Here is a 17,375-nt window from a genome sequence, read left to right as displayed (position 1 = left end):
GGGGGCTGCTTGCCCGCCTCTTGCCTTTGGACTATGGCCCTGGGAGATTGGGCCCTTTTACAAAACGTATTCGGCCCTAACAGAGTGCATGTCACTCATTCTGGCCCTTTAAACACAGTGGGGCCATTCGGTACTTGCCCTGTGTGAGCAGTGATACCCCCAGATAGCTATGCCGTGGAGCCTATTCATATAATGAAAGACTTTGGCTCCATGGCAATTAAACTGTATTTGTGTGGTCTGCGTGCCATTCACCTAATAATGTGCACGCAGACCCGAGCTATCTGGGGATATGTTACATGTCTGTGTTTAATGTATAAAAAGTAACTTTATATATTTTAAAACATAATGCTGTATTTAGGTCCCCACATGTGTAATGGAGTTTTGTCTTTGACCTGGGAGATAATTGGATTACTTATCCAATTATCTCCAGGGCAGAAGGGAGGAAGCCATGATGCATTGTGGGGATGTTTTACTTTTCTGTTTGAGCAGATTAAAATACTGCCAGCCAGGGGAACAAAAGATACTTTTACTAACTTTTGAACCCCTGGTCTGATTCATGACATATAAATCGCAATAATAATAATAATAAGGTAATGCCATTTGGGACGAAGAATTCCCCCCAGCCACTTTCCAAAGGATGGTGGATCGGCTGTTGGAGGGCACCAGTACTATACCTGTGAATACCTGGACGACATCGCCATATACAGCGACACTTGGGAGGAGCATCTGGTACATGTAGGAGAGGCAGGATTAACCCTAAAATCCAGTGCCACCTAGGGATTGCAGAAGTACACCGGGTAGGGTGTTGGAAGCAGAAGCCAGAGCCAGCCAAGGTTGAGGCAGTAGCTAGTTGGCCCTGTCCCCTATGACCCAGGTGATTGCCTTCCTAGGGACCGCTGGCTACTATAGAAAGTTTGTCCCTAACTACAGCCCCCTAGCCAAGCCCCTCACCGACTTGACCCGAAAGAACTTGCCCAGACAGGTAGCCTGGACTTCAGAGTGTGAGCAGATATTCCAAGCCCTTAATGACACCTTAGTAAATGCCCCTGTCCTGGCTGCCTCTAATCCAAAAAAACGTTTTCTCGTTCATACAGATGTCTCCATGTTTGGATTAGGAGCGGTGCTGAGCCAGGTTGGGGACGATGGCGGAAAACATCCAGTAGCTTACCTCAGCAGGAAGCTATTACCCTGGGAGGTGAGCCAAAGGGAGCGTTCCCTTGTTGTTTCCCGACTCGTTTGTTTGCCCCATTAGAATGTTCACACCAATCAATTATAACATTCGCACTCGCAACATAAGTGTGAAACCGCAGTGGCGGGCTTTGGGGACAAAGGGAACAGTGTCTCTTCCCGTGTTAGGGTCCCAGGGAGGAGGAGGTTCCTGGGATGTGTCCTTGTATGTTTGTGTGGTCAGCCCCTTGCATGGGGCTATGCATAAAAGCCGAGTGTGGCCAATAAAACATTGTTGTACCTCCAGGACTGTTTTTCGTCTAGTTATTGGGGGGGAATGGGTCTCTTTATATTCTAAATGGTTCATGTTCAGCTGAATGAAGGGAAATAGCGGAGGAAACCAGTCGGGTTACCCGTGGTCCGCTACAGAGCCAAACAACTATGCGATAATAAATGGCTTCATAGGAACACTATAAATCAATAAAAGTCATTTTTTTTGCATGATCAGTCATATTTTCAAATTCAATGCCAAAAATTCACAATTTCTGCCAGGGTATGAAAACTTTTGAGCACATCTGTATGTATAGCTCGAGGGGAGATATATCGATATGATAAAACAGACTGAAAGCCATTAATATGTATAGCTCGAGGGGAGAGGGGAGGATATGATAAAACAGACTGAAAGCCATTAATATGTATAGCTCGGGGGGGGAGAAGGGAGAGGGGATATGATAAAACAGACTGAAAGACATTAATATGTATAGCTCGGGAGGAGAAGGGAGAGGGGGATATGATAAAACAGACTGAAAGCCATTAATATGTATGCTCGGGGGGGAGAAGGGAGAGGGGGATATGATAAAACAGACTGAAAACCATTAATATGTATAGCTCGGGGGGAGAAGGGAGAGGGGGGTATGATAAAACAGACTGAAAGCCATTAATATGTATAGCTCGGGGGGAGAAGGGAGAGGGGGATATGATAAAACAGACTGAAAGCTATTAATATGTATAGCTCGGGGGAGAAGGCAGAGGGGGATATGATAAAACAGACTGAAAGCCATTAATATGTATAGCTCGGGGGGAGAAGGGAGAGGGGGATATGATAAAACAGACTGAAAGCCATTAATATGTATAGCTCGGGGGGGAGAAGGGAGAGGGGGATATGATAAAACAGATTGAAAACCATTAATATGTATAGCTCGGGGGGAGAAGGGAGAGGGGGGTATGATAAAACAGACTGAAAGCCATTAATATGTATAGCTCGGGGGGAGAAGGGAGAGGGGGATATGATAAAACAGACTGAAAGCCATTAATATGTATAGCTCGGGGGGAGAAGGGAGAGGGGGATATGATAAAACAGACTGAAAGCCATTAATATGTATAGCTCGGGGGGAGAAGGGATAGAGGGATATGATAAAACAGACTGAAAGTGATTAATATGTATAGCTCGGGGGGAGAGGATAGAGGGGGATATGATAAAACAGACTGAAAGCCATTAATATGTATAGCTCGGGGGGAGAGGCGCGAGGGGGATATGATAAAACATAGACTGAAAGCCATTAATATGTATAGCCCAGGGGGGGAGAGGGGGATATGATAAAACAGACTGAAAGCCATTAATATGTATAGCTCGGGAGGGAGAAGGGAGAGGGGGATATGATAAAATAGACTGAAAGCCATTAATATGTATAGCTCGGGGGGAGAAGGGAGAGGAGGATATGATAAAACAGACTGAAAGCCATTAATATGTATAGCTCGGGAGGGAGAAGGGAGAGGGGGGTATGATAAAGCAGACTGAAAACCATTAATATGTATAGCTCGGGGGGAGAAGGGAGAGGGGGGTATGATAAAACAGACTGAAAGCCATTAATATGTATAGCTCAGGGGGGAGAAGGGAGAGGGGGATATGATAAAACAGACTGAAAGCCATTAATATGTATAGCTCGGGGGGAGAAGGGAGAGGGGGATATGATAAAACAGACTGAAAGCCATTAATATGTATAGCTCGGGGGGAGAAGGGAAAGGGGGATATAATAAAACAGACTGAAAGCCATTAATATGTATAGCTCGGGGGGGAGAAGGGATAGAGGGGGATATGATAAAACAGACTGAAAGCCATTAATATGTATAGCTCGGGGGGAGAGGCGAGAGGGGGATATGATAAAACATAGACTGAAAGCCATTAATATGTATAGCCCGGGGGGGGGGAGAGGGGGATATGATAAAACAGACTGAAAGCCATTAATATGTATAGCTCGAGGGGAGATATATCGATATGATCAAACAGACTGAAAGCCATTAATATGTATAGCTCGGGAGGGAGAAGGGAGAGGGGGATATGATAAAACAGACTGAAAGCCATTAATATGTATAGCTCGAGGGGAGATATATTGATATGATAAAACAGACTGAAAGCCATTAATATGTATAGCTCGGGGGGAGAGAGGAGGATATGATAAAACAGACTGAAAGCCATTAATATGTATAGCTCGGGGGGAGAAGGGAGAGGAGGATATGATAAAACAGACTGAAAGCCATTAATATGTATAGCTCGGGGGGAGAGGATAGAGGGGGAAATGATAAAACAGACTGAAAGCCATTAATATGTATAGCTCGGGGGGAGAAGGGAGAAGGGGATATGATAAAACAGACTGAAAGCCATTAATATGTATAGCTCGGGGGGGATATGATAAAACAGACTGAAAGCCATTAATATGTATAGCTCGGGGGGAGAGGCGAGAGGGGGATATGATAAAACATACACTGAAAGCCATTAATATGTATAGCCCGGGGGGGGAGAGAGGGATATGATAAAACAGACTGAATGCCATTAATATGTATAGCTCGGGGGGGAGAAGGGAGAGGGGGGTATGATAAAACAGACTGAAAGCCATTAATATGTATAGCTCGGGGGGAGAGGCGAGAGGGGGATATGATAAAACATAGACTGAAAGCCATTAATATGTATAGCCCGGGGGGGGGGAGAGGGGGATATGATAAAACAGACTGAAAGCCATTAATATGTATAGCTCGAGGGGAGATATATTGATATGATAAAACAGACTGAAAGCCATTAATATGTATAGCTCGGGGGGGAGAAGGGAGAGGGGGATATGATAAAACAGACTGAAAGCCATTAATATGTATAGCTTGGGGGTGAGAAGGGAGAGGGGGATATGATAAAACAGACTGAAAGCCATTAATATGTATAGCACGGTGGGGGAGAGGGGGATATGATAAAACAGACTGAAAGCCATTAATATGTATAGCTCGGGGGGGAGAAGGGAGAGGGGGGTATGATAAAACAGACTGAAAGCCATTAATATGTATAGCTCGGGGGGAGAAGGGAGAGGAGGATATGATAAAACAGACTGAAAGCCATTAATATGTATAGCTCGGGAGGGAGAAGGGAGAGGGGGGTATGATAAAACAGACTGAAAGCCATTAATATGTATAGCTCGAGGGGAGATATATTGATATGATAAAACAGACTGAAAGCCATTAATATGTATAGCTCGGGGGGGGAGAAGGGAGAGGGGGATATGATAAAACAGACTGAAAGCCATTAATATGTATAGCTTGGGGGTGAGAAGGGAGAGGGGGATATGATAAAACAGACTGAAAGCCATTAATATGTATAGCCCGGTGGGGGAGAGGGGGATATGATAAAACAGACTGAAAGCCATTAATATGTATAGCTCAGGGGGGAGAAGGGAGAGGGGGATATGATAAAACAGACTGAAAGCCATTAATATGTATAGCTTGGGGGGGGGGGAGAAGGGAGAGGGGGATATGATAAAACAGACTGAAAACCATTAATATGTATAGCTCGGGGGGGGAGAAGGGAGAGGGGGATATGATAAAACAGACTGAAAGCCATTAATATGTATAGCTCGGGGGGGAGAAGGGAGAGGGGGATATGATAAAACAGACTGAAAACCATTAATATGTATAGCTCGGGGGGAGAAGGGAGAGGGGGATATGATAAAACAGACTGAAAGCCATTAATATGTATAGCTTGGGGGTGAGAAGGGAGAGGGGGATATGATAAAACAGACTGAAAGCCATTAATATGTATAGCTCGGGGGGGAGAAGGGAGAGGGATATGATAAAACAGACTGAAAGCCATTAATATGTATAGCTTGGGGGGGGGGAGAAGGGAGAGGGGGGTATGATAAAACAGACTGAAAACCATTAATATGTATAGCTCGGGGGGGGAGAAGGGAGAGGGGGATATGATAAAACAGACTGAAAGCCATTAATATGTATAGCTCGGGGGGGAGAAGGGAGAGGGGGATATGATAAAACAGACTGAAAGCCATTAATATGTATAGCTTGGGGGGAGAAGGCAGAGGGGGATATGTTAAAACAGACTGAAAACCATTAATATGTATAGCTCGGGGGGAGAAGGGAGAGGGGGATATGATAAAACAGACTGAAAGCCATTAATATGTATAGCTCGGGGGGAGAAGGCAGAAGGGGATATGTTAAAACAGACTGAAAACCATTAATATGTATAGCTCGGGGGGAGAAGGGAGAGGGGGATATGATAAAACAGACTGAAAGCCATTAATATGTATAGCTTGGGGGTGAGAAGGGAGAGGGGGATATGATAAAACAGACTGAAAGCCATTAATATGTATAGCTCGGGGGGGAGAAGGGAGAGGGATATGATAAAACAGACTGAAAGCCATTAATATGTATAGCTTGGGGGGGGGGAGAAGGGAGAGGGGGATATGATAAAACAGACTGAAAACCATTAATATGTATAGCTCGGGGGGGGAGAAGGGAGAGGGGGATATGATAAAACAGACTGAAAGCCATTAATATGTATAGCTCGGGGGGGAGAAGGGAGAGGGGGATATGATAAAACAGACTGAAAGCCATTAATATGTATAGCTCGGGGGGAGAAGGCAGAGGGGGATATGTTAAAACAGACTGAAAACCATTAATATGTATAGCTCGGGGGGAGAAGGGAGAGGGGGATATGATAAAACAGACTGAAAGCCATTAATATGTATAGCTCGGGGGGAGAAGGGAGAAGGGGATATGATAAAACAGACTGAATCCATTAATATGTATAGCTCGGGGGGGGGAGAAGGAAGAGGGGGATATGATAAAACAGACTGAAAGCCATTAATATGTATAGCTCGGGGGGGAGAAGGGAGAGGGGGATATGATAAAACAGACTGAAAGCCTTTAATATGTATAGCTCGGGGGGAGAAGGGAGAGGGGGATATGATAAAACAGACTGAAAGTCATTAATATGTATAGCTTGGGAGGGAGAAGGGAGAGGGGGGTATGATAAAACAGACTGAAAGCCATTAATATGTATAGCTCGAGGGGAGATATATTGATATGATAAAACAGACTGAAAGCCATTAATATGTATAGCTCGGGGGGGAGAAGGGAGAGGGGGATATGATAAAACAGACTGAAAGCCATTAATATGTATAGCTTGGGGGTGAGAAGGGAGAGGGGGATATGATAAAACAGACTGAAAGCCATTAATATGTATAGCCCGGTGGGGGAGAGGGGGATATGATAAAACAGACTAAAAGCCATTAATATGTATAGCTTGGGGGGGGAGAAGGGAGAGGGGGATATGATAAAACAGACTGAAAACCATTAATATGTATAGCTCGGGGGGGGAGAAGGGAGAGGGGGATATGATAAAACAGACTGAAAGCCATTAATATGTATAGCTCGGGGGGGAGAAGGGAGAGGGGGATATGATAAAACAGACTGAAAGCCATTAATATGTATGGCTCGGGGGGAGAAGGCAGAGGGGGATATGTTAAAACAGACTGAAAACCATTAATATGTATAGCTCGGGGGGAGAAGGGAGAGGGGGATATGATAAAACAGACTGAAAGCCATTAATATGTATAGCTTGGGGGTGAGAATGGAGAGGGGGATATGATAAAACAGACTGAAAGCCATTAATATGTAAAGCTCGGGGGGGAGAAGGGAGAGGGATATGATAAAACAGACTGAAAGCCATTAATATGTATAGCTTGGGGGGGGAGAAGGGAGAGGGGGATATGATAAAACAGACTGAAAACCATTAATATGTATAGCTCGGAGGGGGAGAAGGGAGAGGGGGATATGATAAAACAGACTGAAAGCCATTAATATGTATAGCTCGGGGGGGAGAAGGGAGAGGGGGATATGATAAAACAGACTGAAAGCCATTAATATGTATAGCTCGGGGGGAGAAGGCAGAGGGGGATATGTTAAAACAGACTGAAAACCATTAATATGTATAGCTCGGGGGGGAGAAGGGAGAGGGGGATATGATAAAACAGACTGAAAGCCTTTAATATGTATAGCTCGGGGGGAGAAGGGAGAGGGGGATATGATAAAACAGACTGAAAGTCATTAATATGTATAGCTCGGGAGGGAGAAGGGAGAGGGGGGTATGATAAAACAGACTGAAAACCATTAATATGTATAGCTCGGGGGGGAGAAGGGAGAGGGGGATATGATAAAACAGACTGAAAGCCATTAATATGTATAGCTCGGGGGAGAAGGGAGAGGGGGATATGATAAAACAGACTGAGAGCCATTAATATGTATAGCTCGGGGGGAGAAGGGAGAGGGGGATATGATAAAACAGACTGAAAGTCATTAATATGTATAGCTCGGGGGGAGAAGGGAGAGGGGGATATGATAAAACAGACTGAAAGCCATTAATATGTATAGCTCGGGGGGGAGAAGGGAGAGGGGGATATGATAAAACAGACTGAAAGCCATTAATATGTATAGCTCGGGGGAGAAGGGAGAGGGGGATATGATAAAACAGACTGAAAGCCATTAATATGTATAGCTCGGGAGGGAGAAGGGAGAGGGGGATATGATAAAACAGACTGAAAGCCATTAATATGTATAGCTCGGGGGGGAGAAGGGAGAGGGGGATATGATAAAACAGACTGAAAGCCATTAATATGTATAGCTCGGGGGAGAAGGGAGAGGGGGATATGATAAAACAGACTGAAAGCCATTAATATGTATAGCTCGGGGGGGAGAAGGGAGAGGGGGATATGATAAAACAGACTGAAAGCCATTAATATGTATAGCTCGGGGGAGAAGGGAGAGGGGGATATGATAAAACAGACTGAAAGCCATTAATATGTATAGCTCGGGAGGGAGAAGGGAGAGGGGGATATGATAAAACAGACTGAAAGCCATTAATATGTATAGCTCGGGGGGGAGAAGGGAGAGGGGGATATGATAAAACAGACTGAAAGCCATTAATATGTATAGCTCGGGGGGGAGAAGGGAGAGGGGGATATGATAAAACAGACTGAAAGCCTTTAATATTTATAGCTCGGGGGGAGAAGGGAGAGGGGGATATGATAAAACAGACTGAAAGTCATTAATATGTATAGCTTGGGAGGGAGAAGGGAGAGGGGGGTATGATAAAACAGACTGAAAGCCATTAATATGTATAGCTCGAGGGGAGATATATTGATATGATAAAACAGACTGAAAGCCATTAATATGTATAGCTCGGGGGGGAGAAGGGAGAGGGGGATATGATAAAACAGACTGAAAGCCATTAATATGTATAGCTTGGGGGTGAGAAGGGAGAGGGGGATATGATAAAACAGACTGAAAGCCATTAATATGTATAGCCCGGTGGGGGAGAGGGGGATATGATAAAACAGACTGAAAGCCATTAATATGTATAGCTTGGGGGGGGAGAAGGGAGAGGGGGATATGATAAAACAGACTGAAAACCATTAATATGTATAGCTCGGGGGGGGAGAAGGGAGAGGGGGATATGATAAAACAGACTGAAAGCCATTAATATGTAAAGCTCGGGGGGGAGAAGGGAGAGGGGGATATGATAAAACAGACTGAAAGCCATTAATATGTATAGCTCGGGGGGAGAAGGCAGAGGGGGATATGTTAAAACAGACTGAAAACCATTAATATGTATAGCTCGGGGGGAGAAGGGAGAGGGGGATATGATAAAACAGACTGAAAGCCATTAATATGTATAGCTTGGGGGTGAGAATGGAGAGGGGGATATGATAAAACAGACTGAAAGCCATTAATATGTAAAGCTCGGGGGGGAGAAGGGAGAGGGATATGATAAAACAGACTGAAAGCCATTAATATGTATAGCTTGGGGGGGGGGAGAAGGGAGAGGGGGATATGATAAAACAGACTGAAAACCATTAATATGTATAGCTCGGAGGGGGAGAAGGGAGAGGGGGATATGATAAAACAGACTGAAAGCCATTAATATGTATAGCTCGGGGGGGAGAAGGGAGAGGGGGATATGATAAAACAGACTGAAAGCCATTAATATGTATAGCTCGGGGGGAGAAGGCAGAGGGGGATATGTTAAAACAGACTGAAAACCATTAATATGTATAGCTCGGGGGGGAGAAGGGAGAGGGGGATATGATAAAACAGACTGAAAGCCTTTAATATGTATAGCTCGGGGGGAGAAGGGAGAGGGGGATATGATAAAACAGACTGAAAGTCATTAATATGTATAGCTCGGGAGGGAGAAGGGAGAGGGGGGTATGATAAAACAGACTGAAAACCATTAATATGTATAGCTCGGGGGGGAGAAGGGAGAGGGGGATATGATAAAACAGACTGAAAGCCATTAATATGTATAGCTCGGGGGAGAAGGGAGAGGGGGATATGATAAAACAGACTGAGAGCCATTAATATGTATAGCTCGGGGGGAGAAGGGAGAGGGGGATATGATAAAACAGACTGAAAGTCATTAATATGTATAGCTCGGGGGGAGAAGGGAGAGGGGGATATGATAAAACAGACTGAAAGCCATTAATATGTATAGCTCGGGGGGGAGAAGGGAGAGGGGGATATGATAAAACAGACTGAAAGCCATTAATATGTATAGCTCGGGGGAGAAGGGAGAGGGGGATATGATAAAACAGACTGAAAGCCATTAATATGTATAGCTCGGGAGGGAGAAGGGAGAGGGGGATATGATAAAACAGACTGAAAGCCATTAATATGTATAGCTCGGGGGGGAGAAGGGAGAGGGGGATATGATAAAACAGACTGAAAGCCATTAATATGTATAGCTCGGGGGAGAAGGGAGAGGGGGATATGATAAAACAGACTGAAAGCCATTAATATGTATAGCTCGGGGGGGAGAAGGGAGAGGGGGATATGATAAAACAGACTGAAAGCCATTAATATGTATAGCTCGGGGGAGAAGGGAGAGGGGGATATGATAAAACAGACTGAAAGCCATTAATATGTATAGCTCGGGGGGAGAAGGGAGAGGGGGATATGACAAAACAGACTGAAAGCCATTAATATGTATAGCTTGGGGGGGGAGAAGGGAGAGGGGGATATGATAAAACAGACTGAAAGCCATTAATATGTATAACTCGGGGGGGGGGGAAAGGGAGAGGGGGATATGATAAAACAGACTGAAAGCCATATGTATAGCTCGGGGGGGAGAAGGGAGAGGGGGATATGATAAAACAGACTGAAAGCCATATGTATAGCTCGGGGGGGAGAAGGGAGAGGGGGATATGATAAAACAGACTGAAAGCCTTTAATATGTATAGCTCGGGGGGAGAAGGGAGAGGGGGATATGATAAAACAGACTGAAAGTCATTAATATGTATAGCTCGGGAGGGAGAAGGGAGAGGGGGATATGATAAAACAGATTGAAAGCCATTAATATGTATAGCTTGGGGGGGGAGAAGGGAGAGGGGAATATGTTAAAACAGACTGAAAGCCATTAATATGTATAGCTCGGGGGGGGGGGGGGGAGAAGGGAGAGGCGGATATGATAAGACATAGACTGAAAGCCATTAATATGTATAGCTCGGGGGGATATGACAAAACAGACTGAATGCCATTAATATGTATAGCTCGGGGGGAGAAGGGAGAAGGGGATATGATAAAACAGACTGAAAGCCATTAATATGTATAGCTCGGGGGGAGAAGGGAGAGGGGGGTATGATAAAACAGACTGAAAGCCATTAATATGTATAGCTCGGGGGGAGAAGGGAGAGGGGGATATGATAAAACAGACTGAAAGCCTTTAATATGTATAGCTTGGGGGGGAGAAGGGAGAGGGGGGTATGATAAAACAGACTGAAAGCCATTAATATGTATAGCTCGGGGGGGGGGGGAGGGGGATATGTTAAAACAGACTGAAAGCCATTAATATGTATAGCTCGGGGGGGAGAAGGGAGAGGGGGATATGATAAAACAGACTGAAAGCCATTAATATGTATGGCTTGGGGGGGGAGAAGGGAGAGGGGGATATGATAAAACAGACTGAAAGCCATTAATATGTATAGCTCGGAGGGGGGGGGGGGGAGGGGGATATGTTAAAACAGACTGAAAGCCATTAATATGTATAGCTCGGGGGGAGAAGGCAGAGGGGGAGATGATAAAACAGACTGAAAGCCATTAATATGTAAAGCTCGGGGGGGAGAAGGGAGAGGGATATGATAAAACAGACTGAAAGCCATTAATATGTATAGATCGGGGGGGGGAGAAGGGAGAGGGGGATATGATAAAACAGACTGAAAGCCATTAATATGTATAGCTCGGAGGAAGAAGAGAGAGGGGATATGATATAATATTTCAGACTGAGAACATTTTCTGAAATCCAAGTGAACAAGATTTGTAACATGCTACAAATAATAAACATTGTAACTGTTTTATTAAAAATAGCAATTTTCTACCTTAATTCTGGCACTGACTCTCCATGAGTCGGAACTTGAACGGTGTAATCTAGAGTCACCATGTGAGCTTTGTTATTTACCAAGAGTATGGAGGTGCTAATGTCCTGCGTTAGGTCACTCTGTGGAGACACAAAGGTCAGGATGAACAATAACATGAGTTGTATACTGTCCATTATATATTTTAGTAAAAGATGAAAACCCAGTGAAGAGTACAAACTGAATTACTTACTTGATGATATCCTCCCGCCTCTGACCAATCCTTGTTATAGAATTTACTTTGATTCCAAGGTTCAGGCTTGTAGGTGTCATATTTGATATCCTATATTAAAATTGGCTAACTTGGACTCAGGAAATGATTGATGCTTAAAACGACACTTAAGACCATATGTATCTAGTTCCGGGAACAGATAGCCCCCACCTGAGCTGTCTCTACTCAATCAGTCTGTTCTTTCTCTTTCTTGGAACTTATTTGTTATATGTACATGACGTTCATCCCTATGTCTTATCTGTACTCCTTTCACCCCCTTCCTTCTACTGTCCTAGGAGTATTTGCACGTAAGCACTTACTTTTTAATGTATAAAAACACAACTGACAAAATAAAGGTCAGAGTCTTATTTTGAATACCAACAGTTGTCTGGTGTCTGAATTCATGCTCCTCCAAGTGCACTTGAAATAATAATAATTTGGGCTTACTCTGACTATAACAAAGATCAATATTTGGATCTATATCACCCGTGATTCCCTTACCTAACTTCTATGCCATATTGCACAAGTTTAACCATTCTAAATGCAAGGTGCTCAATAGAGTTGAGCGAACCCGGACTGTAAAGTTCGGGTTCGTTCCAAACATTTACGTTTTTTGGACCCCGGACCCGAACACGGACATATCACTGTATGTTCGGGTTGGAGTTCGGTGTTCGGCGATTTAATGGCGCGTTTTGAAAGGCTGCAGGGCAGCCAATCAACAAGCGTTTGACTTGTGTGCCCTTAGAAGCCATCACAGCCATGCCTACTAATGGCATGGCTGTGATTGGCCAGTGCAGCATGTGACCCAGCCTCTATATATAAGCTGGAGGCGCGTAGCGCCGCACGCACGTGGTCTTATTAGTGTAGGGAGAGGATGCTGCCGCTGTGAGGGACAGCTTAGGAAAGAATTCTGCAAACAAGTACATTAGTGGGGTGGGGTGCACTTCATATTTGAGAGTCAAATAGAAGCGTCAAATACTGTTGTCACATTGCAGTTTTAAAACTTAAATTGTTTTGGGTGGTAAAAAGTACATTAGTGGGGTGCACTTCATATCTGAGAGCCAAATAGAAGCGTCAAATAGTGCGCTTACAGCGCAGTTGTAAACATTCTAATTGTTTTGCTGCTAATCTGCTAAATAGTACATTTTGGGCGTGCTCTTTATATCTGAGAGTCGAATAGAAGCGTCAAATAGTGCTGTGACATAGCATTTTGAAACATTCAATTTTTTTGGCTGCTAAATAGTACATTTGCGGCCTGCGATGCACTTCATATCTGGGAGTCAAATAGAACCGTCAAATACCAATATAACAATATTGGAATTCGGGGACAATACCCTCACAAGTCAAACTGAGAGGTCAGTTTATAGGGAAAACTGTTGCCTGGATACAATTCTAAAACAATTTCTATATCGTCTTTGCAGACTTTACATGCTGGAAAAACACAGGTGCCAACTGCTGTGGCTTTCTGCAGTGTGCATACCGGCAAGGAGGGCAGGGTTGAGGAGTGGGTGGAAGATTATGTGGAGGATGATGAGGTCCTAGACCCCAAAGGTCATGCGAGTGACGTGTGCACAGAGGCACCAGCACAGCATAAGAGGCAGCAGGGTGCAAAAGCGGAGCAGCCGTCCCCTAGCGCTCGTCGGCATGTATTATCTTTAGAATTCCCACAGTTATCCAAGTAACAGATGGAGTGATAAAAGGAACCATAACAGATTTAACGAGCCATTCGCAGTTTCGCAGTCTGGTGACCGGGACTCAGACACTGTCTGGGCGGCGGTCGGACAACCAGTATGCCTGATGTTGAAGTTAGGAGTCACAGTGTGGAATGAATTAGCAGGGTCTGGTGCAGGGTAACCGCACGCCCCCTGATGTTGAGCACCAGCGTTTGTTTGGCCACATACCAGGACCCTGATGCAGCTTCAGTAAAAAGAGTACTGGATACCAGAAGCCATCACCAGACTGATCCGCAACTTGGAACACGATGTGACATTCACTGTAGCGGCTGTGCGCGCTTTCGGCGTTCTTACCCTGCTGCTGCTCGCCTGTCTGCGCTGCAGCGTAACTTTGGCCTTCCCGCTCACCGCCTCATATGCGACGTGCCCACAAGGTGGAACTCCACCTTGCACATGCTGGAGAGACTGTACGAGCAGCAGCAGGCGATAGTGGAGTTTCAGCTGCAGCACGCATGGGTCAGTCGCTCTGCACCAGACTTGCCCTCCAATTTATCAGAGTTAAAGGATTTCAAGTGGACTCATTACAATTACAGGGCCTCTAAAGAGTCCTGTATTGTTATTTGTCGTCACTACCTTCCCGCATCGGAAGTGGGTCATTTGCACGCAGCTGCATTTCTTGCATGTGGTAGCCATTTCTCAGGCTCCCTCTCAGGAATCGAACCCTGATTCCCCGTTACCCGTGGTCACCATGGTAGGCACAGTAAATGGCATTGAAAGTTGATATGGATGACATACGAATGCATTGTCGCCTTGTCGTTGGGGAGCCCATTGAAAACATGCTCTAGCATGACGAGCTTTGTGATCTCCTCCGGGAACTTGGCTTGACGGGAGTTGAGCCAGTTCTGGGTGGCCCTTGTGATGCGGCATGCCCACTCCTCATGGGAAACCTTCTCCCCTTTCCGGGTCTCCCTAAACTTTTGGCGGTATTGCTCGGGGGTGACTGCAATCCAGGAGGATTTGGGTAATAAAGGGATAGATCTGCTCTTCTGGTACAGCCCGGTAAATATCCGCTGCCTTCCCCACTAGTTTGCTGGCCAGGATGGTGACCCAGTCGCTGGGGTCCACGTCTTGGAGTAGGCATTGGCGCTCAAAGTCTTGTAAAAAGTAATCGATGCCTTCTGCTTTCTTGAAGTCTTTGAAGCTTGTGGGCCAGGGTGGTTGTGCTTCCCGGCGCCATCTGCTCCCTTCTTCCTTCATCTGGGCTCATGGAGGTCGCCCTCTGTCTATTGGCAAGGACATAGGCTTGCACCTCCAAAAAGGTCCTGTAGCGGAGAGCCGATCTTTCACAGCTATTCTCCACTAGAGATCCCAGTGAGGCTCAGGAACAAGGTGATGATAAGTCCACAGGCAAGGTTTCTAGCAGGTAGAGTAATACAGCAATATCCCCATCGCAATCCCAATAACTGGACGACACACAGTTTCAGGAGTAGAACTGACAAGCTTTATTCCACAGTTCCTTATAAAGCCCTCTCCCATGCAAGGGAGGAGGTTCTATCACTTAAGACATTATCCAATCTGTGAACAGTAACCTCCCACACATCTCCTCCCCTCCTCTAGCATCATAATCCCCTTATCATGTACATAGTTTTACCCAAGTTTTGGATGTACCAATATCTCCAGATAGCCCTAGTCTGGAGGAACAACATATTTTAAAATCAGCCCATTCGGATAAAGCGTTCGGGAGTTATGGGACTTTAAAGTATTGACCGACCGCAGGGGTAAAGTATCCGAAAACAGTTCCATGCATTTTGGCCCTGCGGTCGGTCACAAACAGGCGAATACAAACGGGTGAAGTATTGCTGTTAAGTGGCCTGACGGGGATTCGGATGAATCCCCTAGTTCGTGGGGTTCTTTCTACCGAACGGCGGGCCGTTCGGTAGTTTCCCCACGAAGTATTAGGAGTCTGGAGGTCTCAGCGGTGGTTGCCTAGTCAAGTGTCCGATTTCGGTTCCAGACACTCGACGGCAAAACACCGCTGTTCGGCAGTTTAAGATGGCCGCCGCCACGTGTTCGTATCCCGAATGGCGGCCACCCAGAGGACAAAGACCACACTGCACGAATAGGTAATAGGTAATTGAAGGCACACTTTACCCAGGGTGGTCTGGTTGTTCGGTAGTTTCATTCCCTTGTTTCATTCGAATGATTCTACCGAACAACCAGAGGAATACAGTACTTTACACACATTCAACTGCCAATATAACCGGATACAATGATTTCTATGCATGTTCACACACATTAAACTAGCAATATGACCAAATACAATGATTCCCATACATGTTGTAGGACAGCCCGATACCAATCCGCTACAGGTCCTGCTGACAATCTCCTCTGAGGGTGGCTCTCGGTAATATGCCAGGTGCCGTTACACCTCCTTGCGCACTTCCTCCTCATCGCCTGCTGCTGCTCGCCTGTCTGCACTGGAGCGTAACTTCGGCCTTCCCGCTCACCGCCTCATGAGACTGTGCGAGCAGCAGCAGGCGATAGTGGAGTTTCAGCTGCAGCACGCACGGGTCAGTCGCTCTGCGGAACAGAGTTGTCTTTTTTTATATGTCCCAATATTTTGGGGGCTACCCCAATAAAAAAATAAAAAACAAACAAACATAAAAAACTGTGTTGGCTACCTCCTCCACCGCTGCTTCCACCTACACCGCCACGCCACGGTCACCACCTCCTCAACCTATGGGTCACTTAGTATAAACTATGTACACAATAGCAGAGGCTTGTGAAGGCCTTTTCTCCATGCATCAGGAGTTGAGCATTTCTCCATGCATCATGACTGCAAGAAATGCACCGCAGGCCGCAAATGTTTCTTTTTTTATATGTCCCAATATTTTGGGGGATACCCTTTTCTCCATGCATCAGGAGTTGAGCTCAGTTTGAACAATGAAATCAAATGGATAATTCTGGTGATCCTCCTGACAGCCATGCTTTAGATTTTGATTTATGTTCTTCCAAAGCAAAATCAAAGATTACATCTAGTGCTATTTTATGGCTCAGCTGTATTTTTAATTTTTATGTTATTTTAAGTGATTTCCCTATCCACATTTGTTTGCAGGGCACTTGTCCTACTCTTTCCCCCCATCTTACTTCCTTTTGCAGCCCTCCAGCCCTTTCCAGGACTTTTTAGAGGCATTTTTGTGCCCAAAAGTTTGGGTCCCCATTGACTTTAATGGGGTTCAGGGTCAAATTCGATCCTGAACCTGGAATTTTTTTCAAAGTTCACCCCAAACCCGACGGACCCGAACATCCAGTTGTCCACTCAACTCTAGTGCTCAACCAAACCTTACACTGCAGGTCCGGTCCCTACTATACCTACCTAATATAAGGCAAGACAAATTTGCAATGTTGCCTCAATAAACCTGGCCTTAGACAAGGCATGTTGGGTGGCCTTGGAGGAGGGAATTGGTCAAACAGGCCCAATAGTTTATGTGGCCTCCTAACACCACCCTCCCAGTGTGTCACCCTAGCCCAGCACTGAAACACTCCTTGCAACTATGGGATGACATAGGCTCAAGATGACCTCGG

The 17,375-nt window shown here is 45.4% G+C and overlaps 1 protein-coding gene across 1 annotated transcript in view; it reads right to left on the bottom strand.

Moving 5' to 3' along the window:
* The window catches only part of GNMT (glycine N-methyltransferase), a 137,021-nt gene that overhangs the window by 10,145 nt on the left and 109,501 nt on the right, over nucleotides 1–17,375 (bottom strand). Inside the window, exon 5 of the mRNA XM_063444214.1 lies at nucleotides 11,871–11,989. Within this exon, the coding sequence (XP_063300284.1) occupies nucleotides 11,871–11,989 (119 nt within the window). The remainder of the gene's footprint in view (nucleotides 1–11,870; nucleotides 11,990–17,375) is intronic.

Source organism: Pelobates fuscus, chromosome 2 (genome assembly GCF_036172605.1).
Source record: "Pelobates fuscus isolate aPelFus1 chromosome 2, aPelFus1.pri, whole genome shotgun sequence".
NCBI classification, from domain to species: Eukaryota; Metazoa; Chordata; class Amphibia; order Anura; family Pelobatidae; genus Pelobates; species Pelobates fuscus.
This window is presented reverse-complemented; position numbering and strand designations above follow the sequence as displayed.